Source organism: Haematobia irritans, chromosome 4 (assembly GCF_050003625.1).
Source record: "Haematobia irritans isolate KBUSLIRL chromosome 4, ASM5000362v1, whole genome shotgun sequence".
Taxonomy (NCBI): Eukaryota; Metazoa; Arthropoda; class Insecta; order Diptera; family Muscidae; genus Haematobia; species Haematobia irritans.
In genome coordinates this window covers 81,382,218-81,404,361 of record NC_134400.1, presented here as the reverse complement: position 1 = coordinate 81,404,361, position 22,144 = coordinate 81,382,218, and the positions used below count along the sequence as shown (strand labels likewise).

At 33.9% G+C, this 22,144-nt stretch overlaps 1 protein-coding gene across 2 annotated transcripts in view; it reads right to left on the bottom strand.

Moving 5' to 3' along the window:
• PGRP-LA (Peptidoglycan recognition protein LA) overlaps nt 1-21,489 on the bottom strand; it is a 47,950-nt gene extending 26,461 nt beyond the window's left edge. Inside the window, exon 1 of one of the 2 annotated variants that reach the window (XM_075305144.1) lies at nt 20,979-21,489. In XM_075305144.1, coding sequence (XP_075161259.1) covers nt 20,979-21,279 — 301 coding nt within the window. In that variant the 5' untranslated portion in view covers nt 21,280-21,489. Of the gene's footprint in view, nt 1-787; nt 1,536-20,978 lie in introns of those variants that run through there. The other variant, XM_075305145.1, reaches the window with a different exon arrangement.
• Between the last annotated feature and the right edge of the window lie 655 nt (nt 21,490-22,144).

Genomic DNA, 22,144 nt, shown 5'->3' with positions numbered 1-22,144 from the left:
TAAAGACTTTCTCAAAATATTAAAATATTTTGTCAAAGCTATTGTACCATAAATCTGATATCGACTCAAAAATGTCTACACAAAAGATACTAAATCCTTCGCGGGGGTACTACGGTACTGACCGGGGTGAAATGGTATTGAAAAAAGTACTGTAGTACTGCATTTTCTATCCCTGCATTTACTACGTGCTCATCCGAACGTTCATTTTCAACAATGAAGAGATTAAAGACGTATCTTAGAAATTCGACTAGCGAGAGTAGACTCAATGGATTGGCATTAATGTCGGTTCATCGCCGAATAAATGTGCCGACTGTAGAAGTCATTGATTTATTTGCTGCCCAAAAACCCGTCGGCTCAATTTAATATTATAAAAATATTGTATACATACTTATGCATAAATAAGATTTTCTACACATGAGGTTATATGAATATATTTTTTTTAAAGTTGAACCCCCCCCCCCGAATTAAAATCCTGGCTACGGCCTTGGGCAGAAGGATTTAAAGTTGGCATGGTTGTATGAAAGGTATTTATGTCATGACAGATAATATATTTCTCTCTTAACTGAGAGAGAGAGAGATATATATATCGTCATCATTCTCCTAAACTGGTCCTGAGCAAATATCACGTATCCATAAGATCTAATAACACTATGACAACACTCAAATTGACATTCCCTCTCCTTTACATGTTTTGGTTTCTAAACTAACGGTAAAATAACGAATAATTGCCGCGACACACAAACAAATAAACTTGCTTTCCGGACTAGAGAGGTCATACTGTACTTACTTTTATTATGCGACTTGGAATGCAAGTCAGTTACAGGTATATGGGAACTAGGTTTGTTGATTCGCTGGCGCGTTTTTTCCGAATTGATCTTCAGCAGAAGTTTCATGGCAGAAATTTATTTGAATAGGGCGACGGACGCATCAATGTAGAATTCACACAGTTTCAATTTAATTTTCGATAAACACACACGCACACATTCACACAATTTTATCAATTTAACACTTAAGTATAAAATCTATCTGGAATGCATGTTTGCCAATATGGATGAGGGAGAAGTCCACTGCTACCGACATTTGCTCTTCTATCGCTTTAGATAAAAACTTGTCTGATTGTGTATCTGTACGTAAAGCAGCTTTCTTTATTTCAATTTACGAATATTTAATATGATTGACGAGAGCGCCATGGGCCGCTAAGCTATTGCACTTTATTGTAAAAAACAATTAAAATAATGCTTATTTTTCCTGTTTCTCCGCCAACCACATCCACTTTACAGCGTATGCACGTCAATGAGTGTGTAACCGCTGACGGATTCTTGTTTTTTGATATCTTTTGTTTGGGTTAAACCAACTTTCTGCCGATTATGCGATTGAGTTGATGATGATATGATGATGACACATGCCGATTGCGGGCGAACGGGCTGGCTAACTGACGTCTGACTCACGAATGACTTTGTTTTATTTCAATTCAACTTGATAAGCTCTTCGTATTCATATCCAAGACAAGAGTCGAAATTGAGAATGATATTTGCCAATTATTCTTCAATAAAGGAACGGCATTTATTTTCGCCTACCGGTCACTTAATCGTTGTGCCAAATTCATGCTCGTTGGACATGCGAAATAAACTGCGAAATGAAGTGCAGAATACGAATAACATACGACAAAAGACCCATCTCTTGTGTGACGACTCTGATGACCATGGATGGCGCTACGAGGGCTCTCCGAGAGTATCTCCGGTGCGATTTACTCCCTCTAATAGCAACAGTGACGTCAACTTCCGAATGGCAAAAAGCACCAAACATATATTATAATTTCTAATTATGGGTTTATAGGGGTATTTTTTATTTTTTCATTTAACTCATTTTACAACACAGCCGAAATGGCCATATACGGTTACAGAGATACTCAAAATAAAGAATTACATTAAATTTACTTAAAAAAAAATTATAAAAATAATTAGGACTACAATCAAGGACTGTAAAAACTTGACATATACACCCTCAAAAAAAAATCGCTTCTCTAACATATGTTCCAAACATATTTTGCAGGAAGCACATATTATTGGATACTGCGAAACATTAATATGTTTGTTTTATGTGAGCATATTATATGTTTGGAAGCATTTTGAGTCCAAAAATAGTATATGCTTGGAAGAATCCTCAAAGAAGATTGTGCTCATTCCCTCACATAATTTTCACTTCCAAGAAATTTTTGAGTTCTTCGCATCTTTTTCTGTAATACAAATATGCTGTTTTTTTTTTCAAATGTCTATTCTCTTGGTTCCGAATGTCTATTCTCTTTATTCCGAATACTCATTCTAATATTCAAATTAAATAATATTTAGACTTAAGCATATTAAATTGTTGGCCTTATCATGAAACAGTTTTCCGAAACAACATATAAGCGGTTTCACAGAAATTGCTCTCATTTCATTCTCGCTGTGTTATGTTGATATCTTTTTATTCAACCCTCCCGGTTTCCATCTCTATTCCTTTCTCTATACTAACTCTCTCTCTCTCTCTCTCTCTCTGTCGCTCTCTGAATAAAGTATCACAACATATATATTTTTACTCGAAATGTGTAAATTTATATATGTATACATTCACACATATTATTTTTATGAAACATTCATGCCCCAAACATAATATATTGTAACATATTAACATATGTGTCCCAAACATTTTGTGTTAGTTTAGGAACATTACATGTTTGCACTTAAATATATTGTGTTTAAAAATTGTGCCCGAAACACATTTTGTTTATATCGGAACATATGAAAAACATATTTTTCTAACAGTGTAATTACAACTTAATACTAAGTATATATCTTACTACAATATGTAGACTACGTCACAAAAATAATTTGATATATAAATATAAAAATTTAGGAATTGATTACTACTCTCATATTTTCTGAAAAATGCTGTATTCAGCATTGCCACTTTGGTCCGATCGGACCAAAATGTGTCTTTCGAATAAAACATGAATGCTGGAACCGAAATCTTATCGCTATTTTCAAAATTGATCATTTAATGGAACTATGGACAGCTAAGTCAACTTAGCTGTTGATAATCATGTACTGTAAAAAATATAGTCGTGATGTCAAAGATTTCAAAGATCTTCGCATAAAAATTATCAAAAATAGGAGATGTTTTTCAATACTTAATTTTAAAGCTGTTTTATACTTGAAACATAGCATAATTTCTATTTGAAGTCAACCATGAATTTGGAAATTTAAATTGTTAACTCACTGAAAAAAAGCATGCCCGGTTCCAAAGATTTTGTCTTTACTTTAACAATTTTGGTATTGACGCCGAGCCAAAGAAGCGGAAAATACAAGTAAGGATACTTTTAAGACACAATTCTCTTTTAAATTTGGGTTTTGTGTATTTGCTTCTAGGAAGCAAATTTTAATTTTTCGTTTTTTTCAGCTTTTGTTATACCCACCACCATAGAATGGTGTTTGTATGGTAACTTTGTCATTCCGTTTGTAACACATCTAAATATCGATTTCCGACTATATAAAGTATATATATTCATGATCAGGGAGAAATTCTAAGACGATATAGCCATGTCCGTCTGTCTGGCTGTCTGTTGTAATCACGCTACAGTCTTCAATAATAAAGCAATCGTGCTGAAATTTCGCACAAACTCGTCTTTTGTTTGCAGGCAGGTCAAGTTCGAAGATGGGCTATATCGGTCCAAGTTTTGATATAGTCCCCCATATAAACCGACCTCCCGATTTGGGGCTTGGGCTTATAAAAACCTTAGTTTCTATCCAATTTGCCTGAAATTGGAAATCTAGAGGTATTTTATGACCACAAAGAGGTGTGCCAAAAATGGTGAGTATCGGTCCATGTTTTGGTATAGCCCCCGTATAGACCGATCTCCCGATTATAGTTCTAGGGCTTTTAGAATCGATAGTTTCTTTCCACTTCGCTGAAATTGGAAATCTAGAGGTATTTTAGCACCATAAAGAGGTGTGCCAAAAATGGTGATTGTCGGTTGATGTTTGGGTATAGCCCCCATATAGACCTATTTCCCGATTTTACTTCTTGGGCTTTTAGAATCCGTAGTTATTATCCAATTTGGTGGAAATTTGAAATCTAGAGGTATTTTAGAACAATAAAGAGGTGTGCCGAAAATGGTGAGTATCGGTCCATGTTTTGGTATAGCCCCCATATAGACCGATCTCCAGTTTTTATTTATTGGGCGTCCAAAATCCGTAGTTTTTATCCAATGTACCTGAAATTAGAAATCTAGAGGTATTTTAAAACCCTAAAGAGGTGTGCTGAAAATGATAAGTACCGGACAATGTTTTTATATAGCCCCCATATAGACCGATCTCCAGATTTTTTCTTGGGCTTATAGAAACCATAGTTTTTATCCAACTTGCCTCAAATTGGAAATCTAGAGGTATTTTAGGACCATAAAAAGGTATGCCGAAAATGGTGAGTATAGATCCATGTTTTGACATAGCCATCAGATAGACCGATCTCCCGATATTACTTTTTGGGCTTCTAGAAACCGTAACCGTTGCCTGAAATCGAAAATCTGGAGGTTTTTAGGAATACATATAGGTGTGCAAGAAATGATTTTATTTTTTAGACTTCTAGAATCCGTAGTTTTTAACCAATTTGCCTGAAATGAGAAATCTACAAGTATTTTAGAACCTTAAATATGACAGCCGAAAATGGCGTGTATTGGTCCATGTTTTGGTTTATCACCCAAATAGACCGATCTCCCGATTTTACTTCTTGGGCTTTTAGAAACCATAGTTTTTATTAAATTTGCATGAAATTTTAAATCTAGAAGTATTTTAGGAGCATAAAGAGGTGTACCGAAAATGGTGAATATAGGTCCATGTGCACTGATAATGAAAATTGCTTGAAACTGAATAATAGTTTCCAGATTTTACTTCTGGTAATCATTTAAATAATGAAGGTAAAAATCTACAGGTGTTAGATTTTAAACCAAGGCGTTATTTCATTTTCATTTCATTTTCTTGGACACTTGCACACGATGTTTATGATTCCTCTAAAACTCAAACAAATATGGTTCTTATAAATCCAGAAGCTGATCTAGGCTTCATACACGGATGAAAAAGACTGTTTTTCATATGTTTGGCTATAAACATTATATGTTTGGAACACAAATTTTTAAACACAATATTTTTGAGTGCAAGCATATAATGTTCATAAACTAGCATAACATGTTTGGGACATATATGTTAATATGTTAGAACATATTATGTTTGGGACATAAAATGTTTGTAAATATAATATGCTTGGATGCAAACATATATTAATTTAGAAATAGCCTATAAACATATATGTGTTTAGTAGCTTGGAGCCCTATTTAACAGGGAGCGATATTGAATTAAGTTGGTGGTTGTTGCTTGTTATTACAAAATTAACATTTTATTTTTCCTTGGACAATTGATCAGCTACTTCTTTGATCCTTACAAACTGTGTGGTCCGCTGTTCGAATTCCCGTCCGGCAAAAGGTAAAATTATTTTAAAGATTTAAAAAAAAAAATCATAAAATTGAATAATTTCTTCTACAACGTTTGTATTACAGAAAAAGGTGCTACACGCTCACAAAAAATCGCTTTTGTAACATATACTCCCAAACATATTTTGCTTCAAGCATATATATTTTTGGGTATTGCCCAAACATTTATATGTTTGATCTCTTCCAATATATAATATGTTTGAAAGCATATTGGTCTAAACAATATATGTTTGGGTAGGCTAAGTTCCAAACATTTTGTATTTTTGCATCCAAATTCAATAATGTTGTCTTCCAAAAAACAATATGTTATTATGTGAACATATAATATGTTCGGAAGCATTTTGCACCCAAAAATATTATATGCTTAAAAAAAATCTCCTAAACAATATTGTGCTCAAAATTTTATTTATTTATTTATATATTTACAATCATAATGAATTATGAAAATAAACAGGTAATATAGGTGCTAACAACATAGGTTTTCGACCTGAATGCTCAAAATGTTGTTTCTGCCTAATTGTATATTCCCCCACATCTTTCTCACTTCCACGAGATTTTTTAGTTCTTAGCACCTTTTTCTGCAATACAAACATTGTAGAAGAAATTATTCAATTTTATGATTTTTTTTATTTTAAATTTACCTTTTGCCGGACGGGGATTCGAACAGCGGACCACACAGTTTGTAAGGATCAAAGAAGTAGCTAATCAATTGCCCAAGGAAAAATAAAATGTTAATTTTGTAATAACAAGCAACAACCACCAACTTAATTCAATATCGCTCCCTGTTAAATAGCGCTCCAAGCTACTAAACACATATATGTTTATAGGCTATTTCTAAATTAATATATGTTTGCATCCAAGCATATTATATTTACAAACATTTTATGTCCCAAACATAATATGTTCTAATATATTAACATATATGCCCCAAACATGTTATGCTAGTTTATGAACATTATATGCTTGCACTCAAAAATATTGTGTTTAAAAATTTGTGTTCCAAACATATAATGTTTATAGCCAAACATATGAAAAACAGTCTTTTTCATCCGTGTAAGAACTAAAAAATCTCGTGGAAGAGAGAAAGATGTCGGGGAATATACAATTGGGCAGAAACAAAATTTTGAGCATTCAGGTCGAAAACCTATGTTGTTAGCACCTATATTACCTGTTTATTTTCATAATTCATTATGATTGTAAATATATAAATAAATAAATAAAATTTTGAGCACAATATTGTTTGGGAGAATTTTTTTTAAGCATATAATATTTTTGGGTGCAAAATACTTCCAAACATATTATATGGTCACATAATAACACATTGTTTTTTGGAAGACAACATTATTGAATTTGGATGCAAAAATACAAAATGTTTGGAACTTAGACTACCCAAACATATATTGTTTGGACCAATATGCTTTCAAACATATTATATATTGGTAGAGATCAAACATATAAATGTTTGGGCAATACCCAAAAATGTATATGCTTGAAGCAAAATATGTTTGGCAGTATATGTTACAGAAGCGATTTTTTGTGAGGGTGTAGGTAAAATCTTTGAATTTATCTTCGGGAAGTGTACTGCACGCAAAAAAATAATTCTTTCCTCCCAAACGAAATTTTTGACAAACAAAGTTCGTTTCTCATTTGCTTTTCGTTGAAAGGAAGTGTATTTGGAAGAAAAGTCTATACTTTTTGTGATAAACGTTTATTCTTTTCCAGGATGTAAAAACAATTTCATAAAGACTACCTCAAAAAATTTTTTTTTCTAGCTAATTCCATTTTCCCTCACATTTTTCTCACTTCCACGAGGTTTTTTAGCTCTTAGCACCTTTTTCTGCAATACAGACAATGTAGAAGAAATGATACGATTTTATAAATTAAAAATTTTTTTTTTTACCTTTCGCCTGAACGGAAAATCGAACCGCGGACCATGCAATTTGTAAGCCAACACACTATCCACTGAGCTATGTAGCTGTTATTGTCATCAATAGAAGATTATCCATATAAGTTATATTTATATAGCGTAGCTTGCGGCGTCCACGAGCCGTTTAAACTATCCTTATTTAACACAAACATACATTTAGTTGGGCACCGTGGAGCAGTGGTCCGCCTTGCATGCCAAGGGTCGTGGGTTCGATCCCTGCTTCGACCGAACAACAAAAAGTTTTTTTGTTTTGTTTTTTTTTTTACATGTTCAACATAACATACTCCTATATTAAACTTTACTGTAAAATGTGTTTTATTAAAGACTTAAAGTTAGAAAAGAACAGTGTTTGATATAGACGATGGACTGTGTTTTTGGTTCAAAAATATTTTTTGAAAAAATAAAAATTTTGTAACAAACTATTTTGTTTTTTTTGTTTGGTGATACAAGTTTAACATTTTCGAAGCAATTCAAAATACTCTACCAAAAAAAAGTTTTCGGCACAAGTTTTCCAAACTTTTTTCTTCTTTGCGTGTATGTGATTAGAAAGAAAGACCGAGAGAGTTCAAAGGAAAACTGAAGATGGCAAATATCTCTCTCATTCGCCATCATCAACACAACACAGTGAGGTTAAATGTCCAACATTAAGGAATATCTAAAACTTAAGTGTTCGTGTTTGCCTGTCGAATTATATTTTGTTTATAAATAAATATTTAGTATTTTTGTTTTGTTATTGTTGGTTTATTCTTAATATAACATTCAAATATAAAAGTATAACATTCAAATAAATTATAAACATATTTTTTTTTAATCCAACACAAGTATGTTTATTGCATTTTGCTGCAAGTACCAAAATGGAAGTAACCAATTGGCACATTAAGAATATATATGCCTAAAGTGAAACATAATATGTTTACACAGAAACTTAGAAAAAACTCTCTTTTTCGTTTGCAGTTTTGGGGTATTATCTATTTTGTTTTGGTACCCTGCGCCATATACGCTACCGGAATAATCTGGGACCCACACAGTTCCTTCAATCTTCATAGGCCATATTACCACTTAGTCTGCTTACTTACAATAATCTTTGAACTACTGTCATAAAAATGACATGAATTGTACCGCGAATTTAACTTTATGTGATTCAAGCCCTACCTTTTAATATGGAAGTGTGGAATCATACGGAAATGAAAGTGCGAGTTCACGCATTGAGCTTAACCGCAAGAGATTCCACACTACGGCAAGCTATCTTTATAAGTCTTAAAATTACCGAAAAAAAATTATAAACATTTTTAGGTCAGCTAAATCTGGCCTAAAAATATAAATGTGCGCGTTCAAGGATTTTTCTTATTTGCAAACACATGACGATCAGTGAAAGCCATACCTAGACATGAACAAATTTAATAAACATGAACAATTTTAATAAACCGCAAGTTCTCTTTATTTGGAGAATGGAAACTTTGAACTCTTTCTTGCCAACCAGTTTCAGTTGTTCTCCAATCCAAAACTGTGGTTTTATATCTGCTTAAATCGATGAACAATACTTTTGATACAAATTATGGCACAGTCATTTAAACCGCACCGAATATACCTCATAGATATTTTCTTTGTTCTTTCCCTATGGATTTAAGTCATTCACGTTGAACGTTTTCTACTACGTTCGACACGCGCTGGCTCAAACTAAAAAATTATCATGACATAAAAGTATTCGTCGAAGCACTGTAAAGTCTATTGTTACGGACTTTTGGAGACCATGTACAACTGACAAAAAAAAAATACTAGTACGTTACCGATGTACTTTAAAAAGTAGGAAAGTAATATCCTTCGCTAACTACACGCAAAGAAAATAAGGGTTTAAAAACGCGTACCGCAAAAGGTTTATCTTTTGTTAGAGTTTTTTGAATTCGAAAATTTTGAACTTTTATCACCAAACAATTTTTTTCGTTACAAAAGGTTTATTCTAGCAATAAAAAAATTTAAGTTTTTAACGAAAAACATAGGCCATTTGGTTTATATCAAGCACTGTTGTTTTCTGACTTTAAGACTTTAATAAGACACATTTTGAAGTTTCATACACGGTTGAAAAAGACTGTTTTTCATATGTTTGGCTATAAACAGTATATGTTTGGAACACAAATTTTTAAACACAATATTTTTGAGTGCAAACATATAATGTTCATAAACTAGCATAACATGTTTGGGACATATATGTTAATATGTTAGAACATATTATGTTTGGGACATAAAATGTTTGTAAATATAATATGCTTGGATGCAAACATATATTAATTTAGAAATAGCCTATAAACATATATGTGTTTAGTAGCTTGGAGCGCTATTTAACAGGGAGCGATATTGAATTAAGTTGGTGGTTGTTGCTTGTTATTACAAAATTAACATTTTATTTTTCCTTGGGCAAATGATCAGCTATTTCTTTGATCCTTACAAACTGTGTGGTCCGCTGTTCGAATCCCCGTCCGGCAAAAGGTAAAATTAAAATAAAAAAATCATACAATTGAATAATTTCTTCTACAATGTTTGTATTACAGAAAAAGGTGCTAATAACTAAAAAATGTCGTGGAAGTGGGAAAGATGTCGGGGAATATACAATTGGGCAGAAACAAAATTTTGAGCATTCAGGTCGAAAACCTATGTTGTTAGCACCTATATTACCTGTTTATTTTCATAATTCATTATGATTGTAAATATATAAATAAATAAATAAAATTTTGAGCACAATACTGTTTGGGAGAATTTTTTTTAAGCATATAATATTTTTGGGTGCAAACTGCTTCCAAACATATTATATGTTCACATAATAACATATTGTTTTTTGGAAGACAACATTATTGAATTTGGATGCAAAAATACAAAATGTTTTGAACTTAGACTACCCAAACATATATTGTTTAGACCAATATGCTTTCAAACATATTATATATTGGAAGAGATCAAACATATAAATGTTTGGGCAATACCCAAAAATGTATATGCTTGAAGCAAAATATGTTTGGGAGTATATGTTACAGAAGCGATTTTTTGTGAGGGTGTAGTAAAACTATAATGTAGTCAGACATTCTGTTAAACACAAATGGCCACCGTGGAGCAATGGTTAGCCTGCTCGCCAAACAAAGAGTCGTGGATTCATTTCCTCCTTCGATCAAACACCAATTTTTTTTTTATTTTTACATATATTCCCAAATTGTTCGGAAGATTCCGAAAAGATGTTCGACATTCCATACTACTATACAAAATTTTTACTAGAAATGTTTACAATGAAACTGCAAAATGGGTGTTATTAAAGTCAGAAAAGAGCAGTGCATGATGTAAACAAAATGGACTTTGTTTTTTGGATCAAAAATTATTTTTTTATTTCAAAAATAAAAATTTTAGACAAAAACATTCTGCTGGTGATAGAAGTTTGAAAATTTCGAAGAAAATCAAAAATTCTAACAAAAGAAAACCGTTTTCGGTACACGTTTTCAGAAAGTGTTTTGTGCGTGTATATAAGTAAACATGGGGTGTATGTTCGGGACCGATAGACTCAAAAACTACTGAACCGATTTGAATGAAATTTCATATCCAATTTCTATGGGGCGTGAGGAGTGTTCCTGTGTAGTTTGAAGTTTTTCCGACAGACGGGGCAATATTTTTGTGTTCTTGCATCGTAACCGCATGTGCATGCTCCTTGGGCCGTGAGAAGTGTTTCTGTGTACTTAGGAGTTCGTCCGACAGATGGCGCAATACTTACTTATTTTGTATTTTTGCTTTTGAACCATAGCAAAATATGTTTTTTGGGGTTTGTTCAATGGAGATTAGCGCGATAAGCCTATGCTTCGTTTCGCTGAATGCGTGGAGTCATTGATCAGTTTATAGTGATGTTAATTAGCCCGATACAGACTCACCTAAAATCTTTAACTAAAGAAAACAATTTATATGTTTTTAAATCCTATTTGTGAGATAAGCCTATGTTATGTTTCGCTGAAGGCGTTGAGTGCTTAATAAGCCGACTCAATCTCGACACCGACTCAATCAAAATCATTTAAATCAAATATTATATACATTTTAATAAATTAACCCAAGGTGTTTTGATTTGTTGAAGAACGTATTTCAATACAAAATGCTCGTGCAAATACTGATTGCCGTGATCGGCACCCAAATCATATGAATGTGCTCACAGCAGACACGCCAATATTCTTCACAAGAAAATCGTTTCTTGGGACAGAGACAATCGCTATTGGTTTTGGTCATAGTTAGCGTTTTTATCAACCGATTTTCTTGAAATGCCGTACATCCAAATATATTATGAATCTCGAAAATCTTGCAAAATATCAGCCAAATCGGTTCAGATTTAGATATAGCTCCCATATATATCTTTCGTCCGATTTAGACTCATATGACCACAGAGGCCAAAGTTTACTACCGATCTTCGTGAAATTTTGCAGAGAGGATAGAATTGACCTTCTACCAATGCTTGGTAAATTTAATTGAAATCGGTTCAAAGTTAGATATAGCTCCCATATATCTTTCGTCCGATTTGAACTTATATGGCCACAAAAGCCAGTGTTTTGCCGTGATTTGCTTCAAATTTTGTACAAGGGGTACGTTTAATAGTATCGTTAGGTGTGTCAAATTTTGTTAAAATCGGTTCAGATTTAGATATAGCTCACATATATATCTTTCGCCCGACTTGGACTTATATGGTCTCAAAAGCCAGAGTTTTGCCCTGACTTACTTCAAATTTTGAACAAGCGGTACTTTTAACGATACTATTGTATGTGCCAAATATGGTTAAAATCGATTCAGATTTAGATATAGCTCCCATATATATCTCTCGTCCGATTTGAACCTATATGGCCTCAAAATCCATGGTTTTGCCGTGATTTGCTTCAAATTTCGCACAAGGAGTACGTTTAGTAGTATCGGTAATTGTGCCAACTTTGGTTTAAATCGGTTCAGATTTAGATGTGACTCCCATATATATCTTCCGTCCGATTTGCACTCATATGACCAGGGGGGCAAAGATATACTCCCATTTACGTGAAATTTCGCATAGATAGCAGAATTATTATTCTAACTATACATATCAAATTTAGTCAAAATCGGTTCAGATTATATATAGCTCCCATATATACGTGCATCAGAGTTGGGGAAATATGGTAGACTTACACATTTTAGACCCATTTTCAATGGAAGTTTCCTCCAATTAACTGGATAGCGTTAGCCGATTTAAATTTTAATTCTATAGATTTTGTAGAAGTAAAAAATTGTCTCCTTTATATAGCTTCCAGCAAATGTGAAGTAGTTGAGATGTAATACAAATTTTGGCCTACATAGGGGTGAAGGGTATAATATAGTCGGCCCCGCCCGACTTTAGAATGTACTTACTTGTTTATAACTCGCTTTTTTCATATTTTTAATGGGAAATTTAAAATTTTATTGTTTTAACCCATTTGAAAACAGATTAAGAATTACCCAGCAAAAAAGCGTCGCCAAAAAAGTAATGAAAATGTTCTTTTTGGATCCGGAAGTGGTGCCAAATTGACGCAGAAGCGATGAATTTAACATGGGCTTGTCATAGGACGGAAGTCCTCCATTTCAACAGCCGATGCACTGAATTTGCATCACTTCTTTAGTTGTGATCCGAATTCAATGTTTTGGATGTAAATTAAAAAATTTTGTGAGATTTTGTCAAATAAATAATTTTTATAATTTTTTATAATTTTTAATGGATTCAAACGCTTGTCGGAAACGTTTGACCTCAAATATTTTCAAAATTCACAATTTTTTCAGATTAGATTTATCATTTTTATCGACAAAATTGAAATGATTTGAACCATTTTATGAATTCTTACCCTGTTTTTAACCTCTTTGAAACAAAAAATTTTAAATTACCTATTAAAAGTATGAAAAAACCAAGTTATAAAAAATTGAATTAAAAGAACTTCCTGGGTAGTTAAAATAAAGAACATCATTGGGAGTGCATCTTCTGGAAGTGCTTTTAAAGTTGTGCCTTTGGAATATCTTCCAAATTTTTTTGCTGGGTAATAAAATAGTGCAAATTATTTAAAAACAAATATTAAACATATATTAATTTACAAATATCGTACAGACATACATATACATATGTCTAGATATATCTGAGCGAGAGAGAGCAAAACATATGGAGACCTAAAGTCACGTTCTATCCAGCAAAGAAAAAATCATCGAAATCGGTGCATAATTGCGGAGTTGACAGCTAAAACAAAATAGCATACCCCCGAGATAACCAACTTTCAACGCCTACATGTCAGCCCGTAAAACGATTTGCAACCACTGTGCGACGTTGCACATACAGTTATTGTTTATTTCACATAAAGCACTTAGATTGCTCTCATCTCGTCTACGCTTACAATTGAACTCGTGGTAATGCTGCAAAAAAATACAGTAGTTTTCGCTTATAGTCCACACCCACACGTAGAGAAGAAACATGATTTTTACGGCGGCCATGTAACATTTTCACCTGCAACCATGTTGGCTCAGTGAACATAGCTCTAAGGAACATAAAATTGTCCTCATCTAAAATGTTATTATATTGATAAAAAGAATTTTGTGTGAATCAAAAGACAATGGTCACGATCTAAAATTTTATGGTATTCGTCAAAAATGTTTTTCTTCCAGTTAAGATAACATGGTCACAACCTAAAATGTTTTGATCTTTATGTAAAAAACTGTTTTCTTAATAAAAACAAGTATATACGGCCTTAAGTTCGGCCAGGCCGAAGCTTATGTACCCTCCACCATGGATTGCGTAGAAACTTCTACTGAAGATTGGGTTGCGGTAACAGTTGCCGATGGCAAGGTATCTTAAAACTTCCTAACACTGTCTTCTAAATTACAAGGTAGTCCATACGTAGTATATATAAAGTTTCTATAGAAATAAAATTTTGACAAAATCAAATTTTGACAACATTTTCTATAGAAGTAAAATTTGGAAAAAATTTTCTATAGAAATAAAATTTTGACAAAATTTTCTATAGAAATAAAATTTTGACAAAATTTTCTATAGAAATAACATTTTGACAATGTTTTCCATAAAAATAAAATTTTGGTAGATTATTTTTGGCTCGAGTGGCAACCATGAATATGAACCGATATGGACCAATTTTTGTGTGATTGGGGATCGGCTATATATAAATATAGACCGATATGGACCAATTTTGGCATGGATATTAGCGGCCTTATACTAACACCACGTTGCAAATTTCAACCGGATCGGATGAATTTTGCTCCTCCAAGAGGCTCCGGAGATCAAATCTGGGGAATGGTTTATATGGGGGCTATATATAATTATGGACCGATATGGGTGTTTGCGTGTTTGCGTGTTTGTTAGAGACCACATTCTAACACCATCTTCCAAATTTCAGCCGGATCGGATGAACTTTTCGTTTCTTAGAGGCTCCGCAAGCCAAATCGGGGGATCGGTTTATATGGGGGCTATATATAATTATGGACCGATGTGGACAAATTTTTGCATGGTTTTTAGAGACCATATACTAACACCATGTACCAAATTTCAGCCGGATCGGATGAAATTTGGTTCTCTTAGAGGCTCCTCAAGCCAACTCGGGGGATCGGTTTATATGGGGGCTATATGTAATTTTGGACCGATATGGACTAATTTTTGCATGGATGCTAGAGACCATATACTAATATATTTCGATGTGTTACAAACGGAATGACACAGTTAATATACCCCCATCCTATGGTGGAGGGTATAAAAAGGACGCCACTTAGGAAAAGATAACACAAAATTAACTTTATTTATTTATTTATAAACCAATTCATTGTTTATTTATAGTTATAATGTTGTGCAAGCAAACATTACATATTTTACACACTCTATTATGGTACAATTTCAACAATACGTAATCATTCCATTTCAATAATAAGTAATCAAACTACATGCTACTTCTGAATAAATAAATTAATAATGAAACAGGTAAGGAAAGTCTAAAGTCGGGCGGGGCCGACTATATTATACCCTGCACCACTTTGTAGATCTAAATTTTCGATACCATATCACATCCGTCAAATGTGTTGGGGGCTATATATAAAGGTTTGTCCCAAATACATACATTTAAATATCACTCGATTTGGACAGAATTTGATAGACTTTTACAAAATCTATAGACTCAAACTTTATGTTGGCTAATGCACTAGGGTGGAACAAAATTTTAGTAAAAAAATATGGGAAACATTTAAATCTGAAGCAATTTTAAGGAAACTTCGCAAAAAGTTATTTATGATTTATCACTCTATATATATGTATTATAAGTTTAGGAAAATTAGAGTCATTTTTACAACTTTTCGACTAAGCAGTGGCGATTTAACAAGGAAAATGTTGGTATTTTGACCATTTTTGTCGAAATCAGAAAAACATATATATGGGATATATATCTAAATCTGAACCGATTTCAATCAAATTTGGCACGCATAGCTACAATGCTAAATCTACTCCCTGTGCAAAATTTGAACCAAATTGGGCCAAAACTCTGGCTTTTAGGACCACATTAGTCCATATCGGGCGAAAGATATATATGGGAGCTGTATCTAAATCTGAACCGATTTCAATCAGATTTGGCACACATGACTATATTACTAATTGTACTCCTGCTGCAAAATTTCAACCAAATTGGGCCAAAACTCTGGCTTCTGGGGCCATATAAGTCCATATCGGACGAAAAATATATATGGAAGCTATATCTAAATCTGAACAGATTTCAATCAAATTTGGCACGCATAGCTATAATGCTAAATCTACTTCATGTGCAAAATTTCAACCAAATTGGGCCAAAACTCTGGTTTTTAGGACCATATTAGTCCATATCGGGCGAAAGATATATATGGGAGCTATATCTAAATCTGAACCGATTTCAATAAAATTTTGCACACTTAACTATACAACTAAGTGTTATGTTTGTACAAAATTTCAAGCAAATCGGTATAAAGCTGTGGCTGCTGGGTCCATATTAGTGCATATCGGGCGAAAGATATATATGGGAGCTATATCTAAATCTGAACCGATTTCTTCCAAAATCAATAGGGTTCTATTCTGACCCAAATTAGGAACATGTGCCAAATTTGAAGGCGATTGGACTTAAATTGCGACCTAGACTTTGATCACAAAAATGTGTTCACAGACAGACGGACGGACGGACGGACAGACGGACATGGTTATATCGACTCAGGGACCCACCCTGAGCATTATTGCCAAAGACACCATGTGTATATCTTATCTCCTTCTGGGTGTTACAAACATATGCACTAACTTATAATACCCTGTTCCACAGTGTGGCGCAGGGTATAAATAGGGGAAACATTTAAATCTGAAGCAGTTTTAAGGAAACTTCGCAAAAGTTTATTTATGATTTATCGCTCAATATATATGTATTAGAAGTTTAGGAAAATTAGAGTCATGTTTAAAACTTTTCGACTAAGCAGTGGCGATTTTACAGGGAAAATGTTGGTATTTTGACCATTTTTTGTCGACATCAGAAAACATATATATGGGACCTATATCTAAATCTGAACCGACTTCAACCAAATTTGGCACGCATAGCTACAAAGCTTATTCTAATCCCTGTACAAAATTTCAACTAAATCGGAGTTAAAAATTGGCCTCTGTGGTCATATGAGTGTAAATCGGGCGAAAGCTATATATGGGAGCTATATCTAAATCTGAATCGATTTCAACCAAATTTGGCGCGCGTAGCTACAATGCTAATTCTACTCCCTGCGCAAAATTTCAACCAAATTGGGGTAAAACTCTGGCTTCTGGGACCGTATTAGTCCATATCGGGCGAAAGATATATATGGGAGCTATATCTAAATCTGAACCGATTTCAATAAAATTTGGCACACTTGACTATAGTACTAATTGTTCTTCTTGTGCAAAATTTTAAGTAAATTAGGGTAAAACTCTTGCTTCTGGGGCCATATAAGTCCATATCGGGCGAAATATATATATATATGGGAGCTATATCTAAATCTGAACCGATTTCTTCCAAAATCAATAGGGATCTATTCTGAGCCAAAACACATACTTGTGCCAAATTTGAGGTCGATTGGACTAAAACTGCGACCTAGACTTTGATTACAAAAATGTGTTCACGGACAGACGGACATCGCTATATCGACTCAAGAGCCCACCCTGAGCATATTTGCCAAAGACACCATGTGTCTATCTCGTCTCCTTCTGGGTGTTGCAAACATATGCACTAACTTATTATACCCTGTTCCACAGTGTGGAGCAGGGAACCCTATTCAATGTGGAACCCTATTTCAATGATACCCAACAAATGCTTATGTTTACTAATTCAGTATGGGTGGTTAAGGGTATGATATAGTAGGTCCCGCCCGACTTTCTTCTTTACTCACTTGTTTTGGTATATAACTGCGTTCGCACATTACCAGGAAAATGACTATAAAAGGAAAAATAAGTAAAAGACGATTTATGTTCTCATTAAAGTATATTTAAATCGATGAGATACATTTTCACGAAAGCAGAATGAATTAAATTATAATATATATATGGTTAACAACCAGATCTGCAATTTTTTTCATAATGCTTCCCACATTTTATTTTATTGTGGACTATATCTTAAATAGTCTATGTGGATTTCTTTTTATCAGCACAATAAAATATGGAATATATGCAAAATCGGTCTATAAGTGAAATTTATTATTCAGCAAAGTACATGTGTGAAATTTATGTCATAATGATACTAGAAGGATGATATTTGGACTATGTGTGAAAATACGTATATGATATTAATATATGTGCGATGGACTATAAGCGAAAACTACTGTACTTCTCCAAAGGACATGTCCTTGCGAAAGTAAGCCAAATTTCCATTTGAACTAAGTTACCAACATGATTTTGTAATGTGACTTTTTGCTGGGTAAAACAATCCGTGTTGGATATAGAAATATTTACGGCAAAAATGTACACTTTTGTAATAAAACAATTTCTTTGAGATGTAAATTAATAAACTACGTAAATTTGTAACATTTCCGATGCCGATTTTGTTTCGTGTATAAGTAATGTATCGCATGTATCGACCCTCTTGCCTGGCCTAACTCATTTTGTTTTTATACCCTTCACCACTACTGTGGTACAGGGTATAATAAGTTTGTGCATTTGTATGTAACCCCAACAAGGAAAAGTCTGAGACCCATCGCTTAGTATACCGATCGTCTTAGAATTAGATTATGTTCATGTATTTTTGTGCGCAAAGTACAGGTCGCAGTTTAAGTTCGATCGTCCTCAAATTTGGCATAGGGTCGTTTTTTGGGACAAAGACAATCGCTATTGATTTTGAAATCGGTTCAGATTTAGATATAGCTGCCATATTATTTATCCCCGATCTGATCATAATTGGCGTGTTTATCAACCGAAGTTCTTCAAATTCAGTACATCGGAATATTTTATGAGTCTCGAAAAACTTGCAAAATATCAGCTAAATCGGTTCAGATTTAGATATAGCTCCCATATATATCTTTCGTCCGATTTAGACTCATATGACCACAGAGGCCAAAGTTTACTACCGATTTTCGTGAAATTTTGCATAAAGAGTAGAATTGACATTCTACCAATCTTTGGTAAATTTGATTGAAATCGGTTCAGATTTAGATAGAGCTCCCATATAAATCTTTCCCCCGATATGGACTAATACCGTCCCAGAAGCCAGAGTTTTACCCCCAATTTAGTTGAAAATTTGCGCTAGGAGTACAATTAGTAGTGTAGTCAAGTGTGCCAAATTTTATTGAAATCGGTTCAGATTTAGATATAGCTCCCATATATATCGTTCGCCCGATTTACACTCATATGACCACAGTGGCCAATCTTTTACTCCGATTTAATTGAAATTTTGCACAGGGAGTAGAATTAGCATTGTAACTATGCATGCCAAATTTGGTTGAAATCGGTTCAGATTTAGATATAGCACCCATATATATATATGTTTTTCCGACTTCGACAAAAATGGTCAAAATACCAACATTTTCCTTGTAAAATCGCCACTGCTTAGTCGAAAAGTTGTAAAAATAACTCTAATTTTCCTAAACTTCTAATACATATATATCGAGCGATAAATCATAAATAAACTTTTGCGAAGAACAGGGTATTATAAGTTAGTGCATATGTTTGTAACACCCAGAAGGAGACGAGATAGACACATTGTGTCTTTGGCAATAATGCTCAGGGTGGGTCCCTGAGTCGATATAACCATGTCCGTCTGTCCGTCCGTCCTGTGAATCCGTCTGTCTGTGAACACATTTTTGTGATCAAAGTCTAGGTCGCAATTTAAGTCCAATCGCCTTCAAATTTGGCACATGTTCCTAGTTTGGGTCAGAATAGAACCCTATTGATTTTGGAAGAAATCGGTTCAGATTTAGATATAGCTCCCATATATATCTTTCGCCCGATATGCACTAATATGGACCCAGCAGCCAGAGTTTTGTACCGATTTGCTTGAAATTTTGTACAAACATAAAACTTAGTCGTATAGTCAAGTGTGCAAAATTTGATTGAAATCTTTCAACTTTGGTTGAAATCGGTTCAGATTTGGATATATCTCCCATATATAGCTTTCGCCCGATGTACACTCATATGACCACAGAGGCCAATTATTAACTCCAATTTATTTGAAATTTTGCACAGGGAGTAGAATTAGCATTGTAGCTATGCGTGCCAAATTTGGTTGACATCGATTCAGATTTAGATATAGCTCCTATATATATGTTTTTCTGATTTCGACAAAAATGGTCAAAATACCAACATTTTCCTTGTTAAATCGCCACTGCTTAGTCGAAAAGTTGTAAAAATGACTCTAATTTTCCTAAACTTCTAATACATACATATCGAGCGATAAATCATAAATAAACTTTTGTTTCAGATTTAAATGTTTCCCATATTTTTGTACTAACATTGTGTTCCACCCTAGTGCATTAGCCGACTTAAATTTTGAGTCTATAGATTTTGTAGAAGTCTATAAAATTCTGTCCAGATCGAGTGATATTTAAATGTATGTATTTGGACAAACTTTTATATATAGCCCCCAACACATTTGACGGATGTGATATGGTATCGAAAATGTATATCTACAAAGTGGTGCAGGGTACAATATAGTCGGCCCCGCCCGACTTTAGGCTTTCCTTACTTGTTTTTTTTTTGAGATTTTGTAAAATTTTATAATGAAATGTGTAAGAGCTTTACGAAAGCTTTTGAGCAAATCAACGAAGGCAATTGTAGAAGAAACAGAAACAGAAAGGTAAGTCTACAAATAATCACATATGTACTTCGTCTTTATTTATCTTCTTCCAGGTAAATAGCTATCATTGTTTGTCATTGTAGCACTCGACATGCTTCATCGCGTTCTATACACAACAAACAAAATATCCCGATGTATTATTTGCTTTTGTTGTAATTATTTGTAAATGAATATTCTTAGAATCGAAGATTGATGTGTGCATTTATGATAACTTGGAACATACCACCACCATTTGCTTGCATCGATCGCGCTTCAACTGTTGCATCCATATACTGGTAAATTGTCACGGGTCCCTGATATTGGGTCATTGGCCCTATAACCACATCGCTGGAGTTCGAAAGATTGACCACAGATGATGGCTGTACACTGGGATTTGAGAATATGCTGTGAGGTATGGATGTGGGCAAGGCTGCAGCATTTGAACTCTGGTGTGTACCAGGACGGCCGGTTAGATTCCAAAGTGCAGTGTTTGCTGGATTATTTCCATAGACATTTGACTCGGAGCTATTCCGTTGCTCGTACATTGTCCACAACAGTCTATAAATGTTACCCAAATGCCGATATATTCTACTATGGTATTTAGAATCGCTACTAAATCAGTTCAATTATTGTAGAACTTCACATTGGAGCACAATTACAAATTCACACAATAAAATGTTCCCTTAATTTGACGGAGACAACCGATAACTCGCCTCACACCAACCGGCTTGAAAGTGATCACAATTTCTACTAAAAATGCATTTCGTATTTCAGGCCAACTGCGTTTGCAATTTTAACACGAATTCCGCTGCGAGAGTAAATGCTCATTTCTCTTGCATTCGTCCCCTAACGAAGATATGATGCGAATGAAGCCTATACATTGGAGTGTTAAAACGTTGTTACGTCTCTGGTACAAAGAAACAAACAGCCAGCGCAAATTAATAAAATCAATATCTACGTATTTATCTAAGCTTATTTCGTGTAGAATCGTGTGTTTGCTTCCGCTCTTTTAGCAAGTGCTAAGAATATATTAGGGTCTACTGAAATGGCATTTGCAAATAGTGATCATATTTCCGACACACACATTAAAGTGATGGCAATTTGGTGCTTTTAGCACCAAATATAGTGCTTTTTGATTTCCAAAAATCACCAAATTTTCTTAAAAAAAAGCACCAACTTGGGGGCTTTCTGGCGTTTTCATTTAGTGCCTTTGGTGCCTTTTTTCAATTTGAACAGTACTTAGGTGAATTCTAACAAATTAGCTTTCTAAAAATAAAATTTCGTGTTGTTGCATTACTATGTAACAAAACGAAATAAAAACAAGTATATACGGCCGTAAGTTCGGTCAGGCCGAATCTTATGTACCCTCCACCATGGATTGCGTAGAAACTTCTACGAAAGACTGTCATC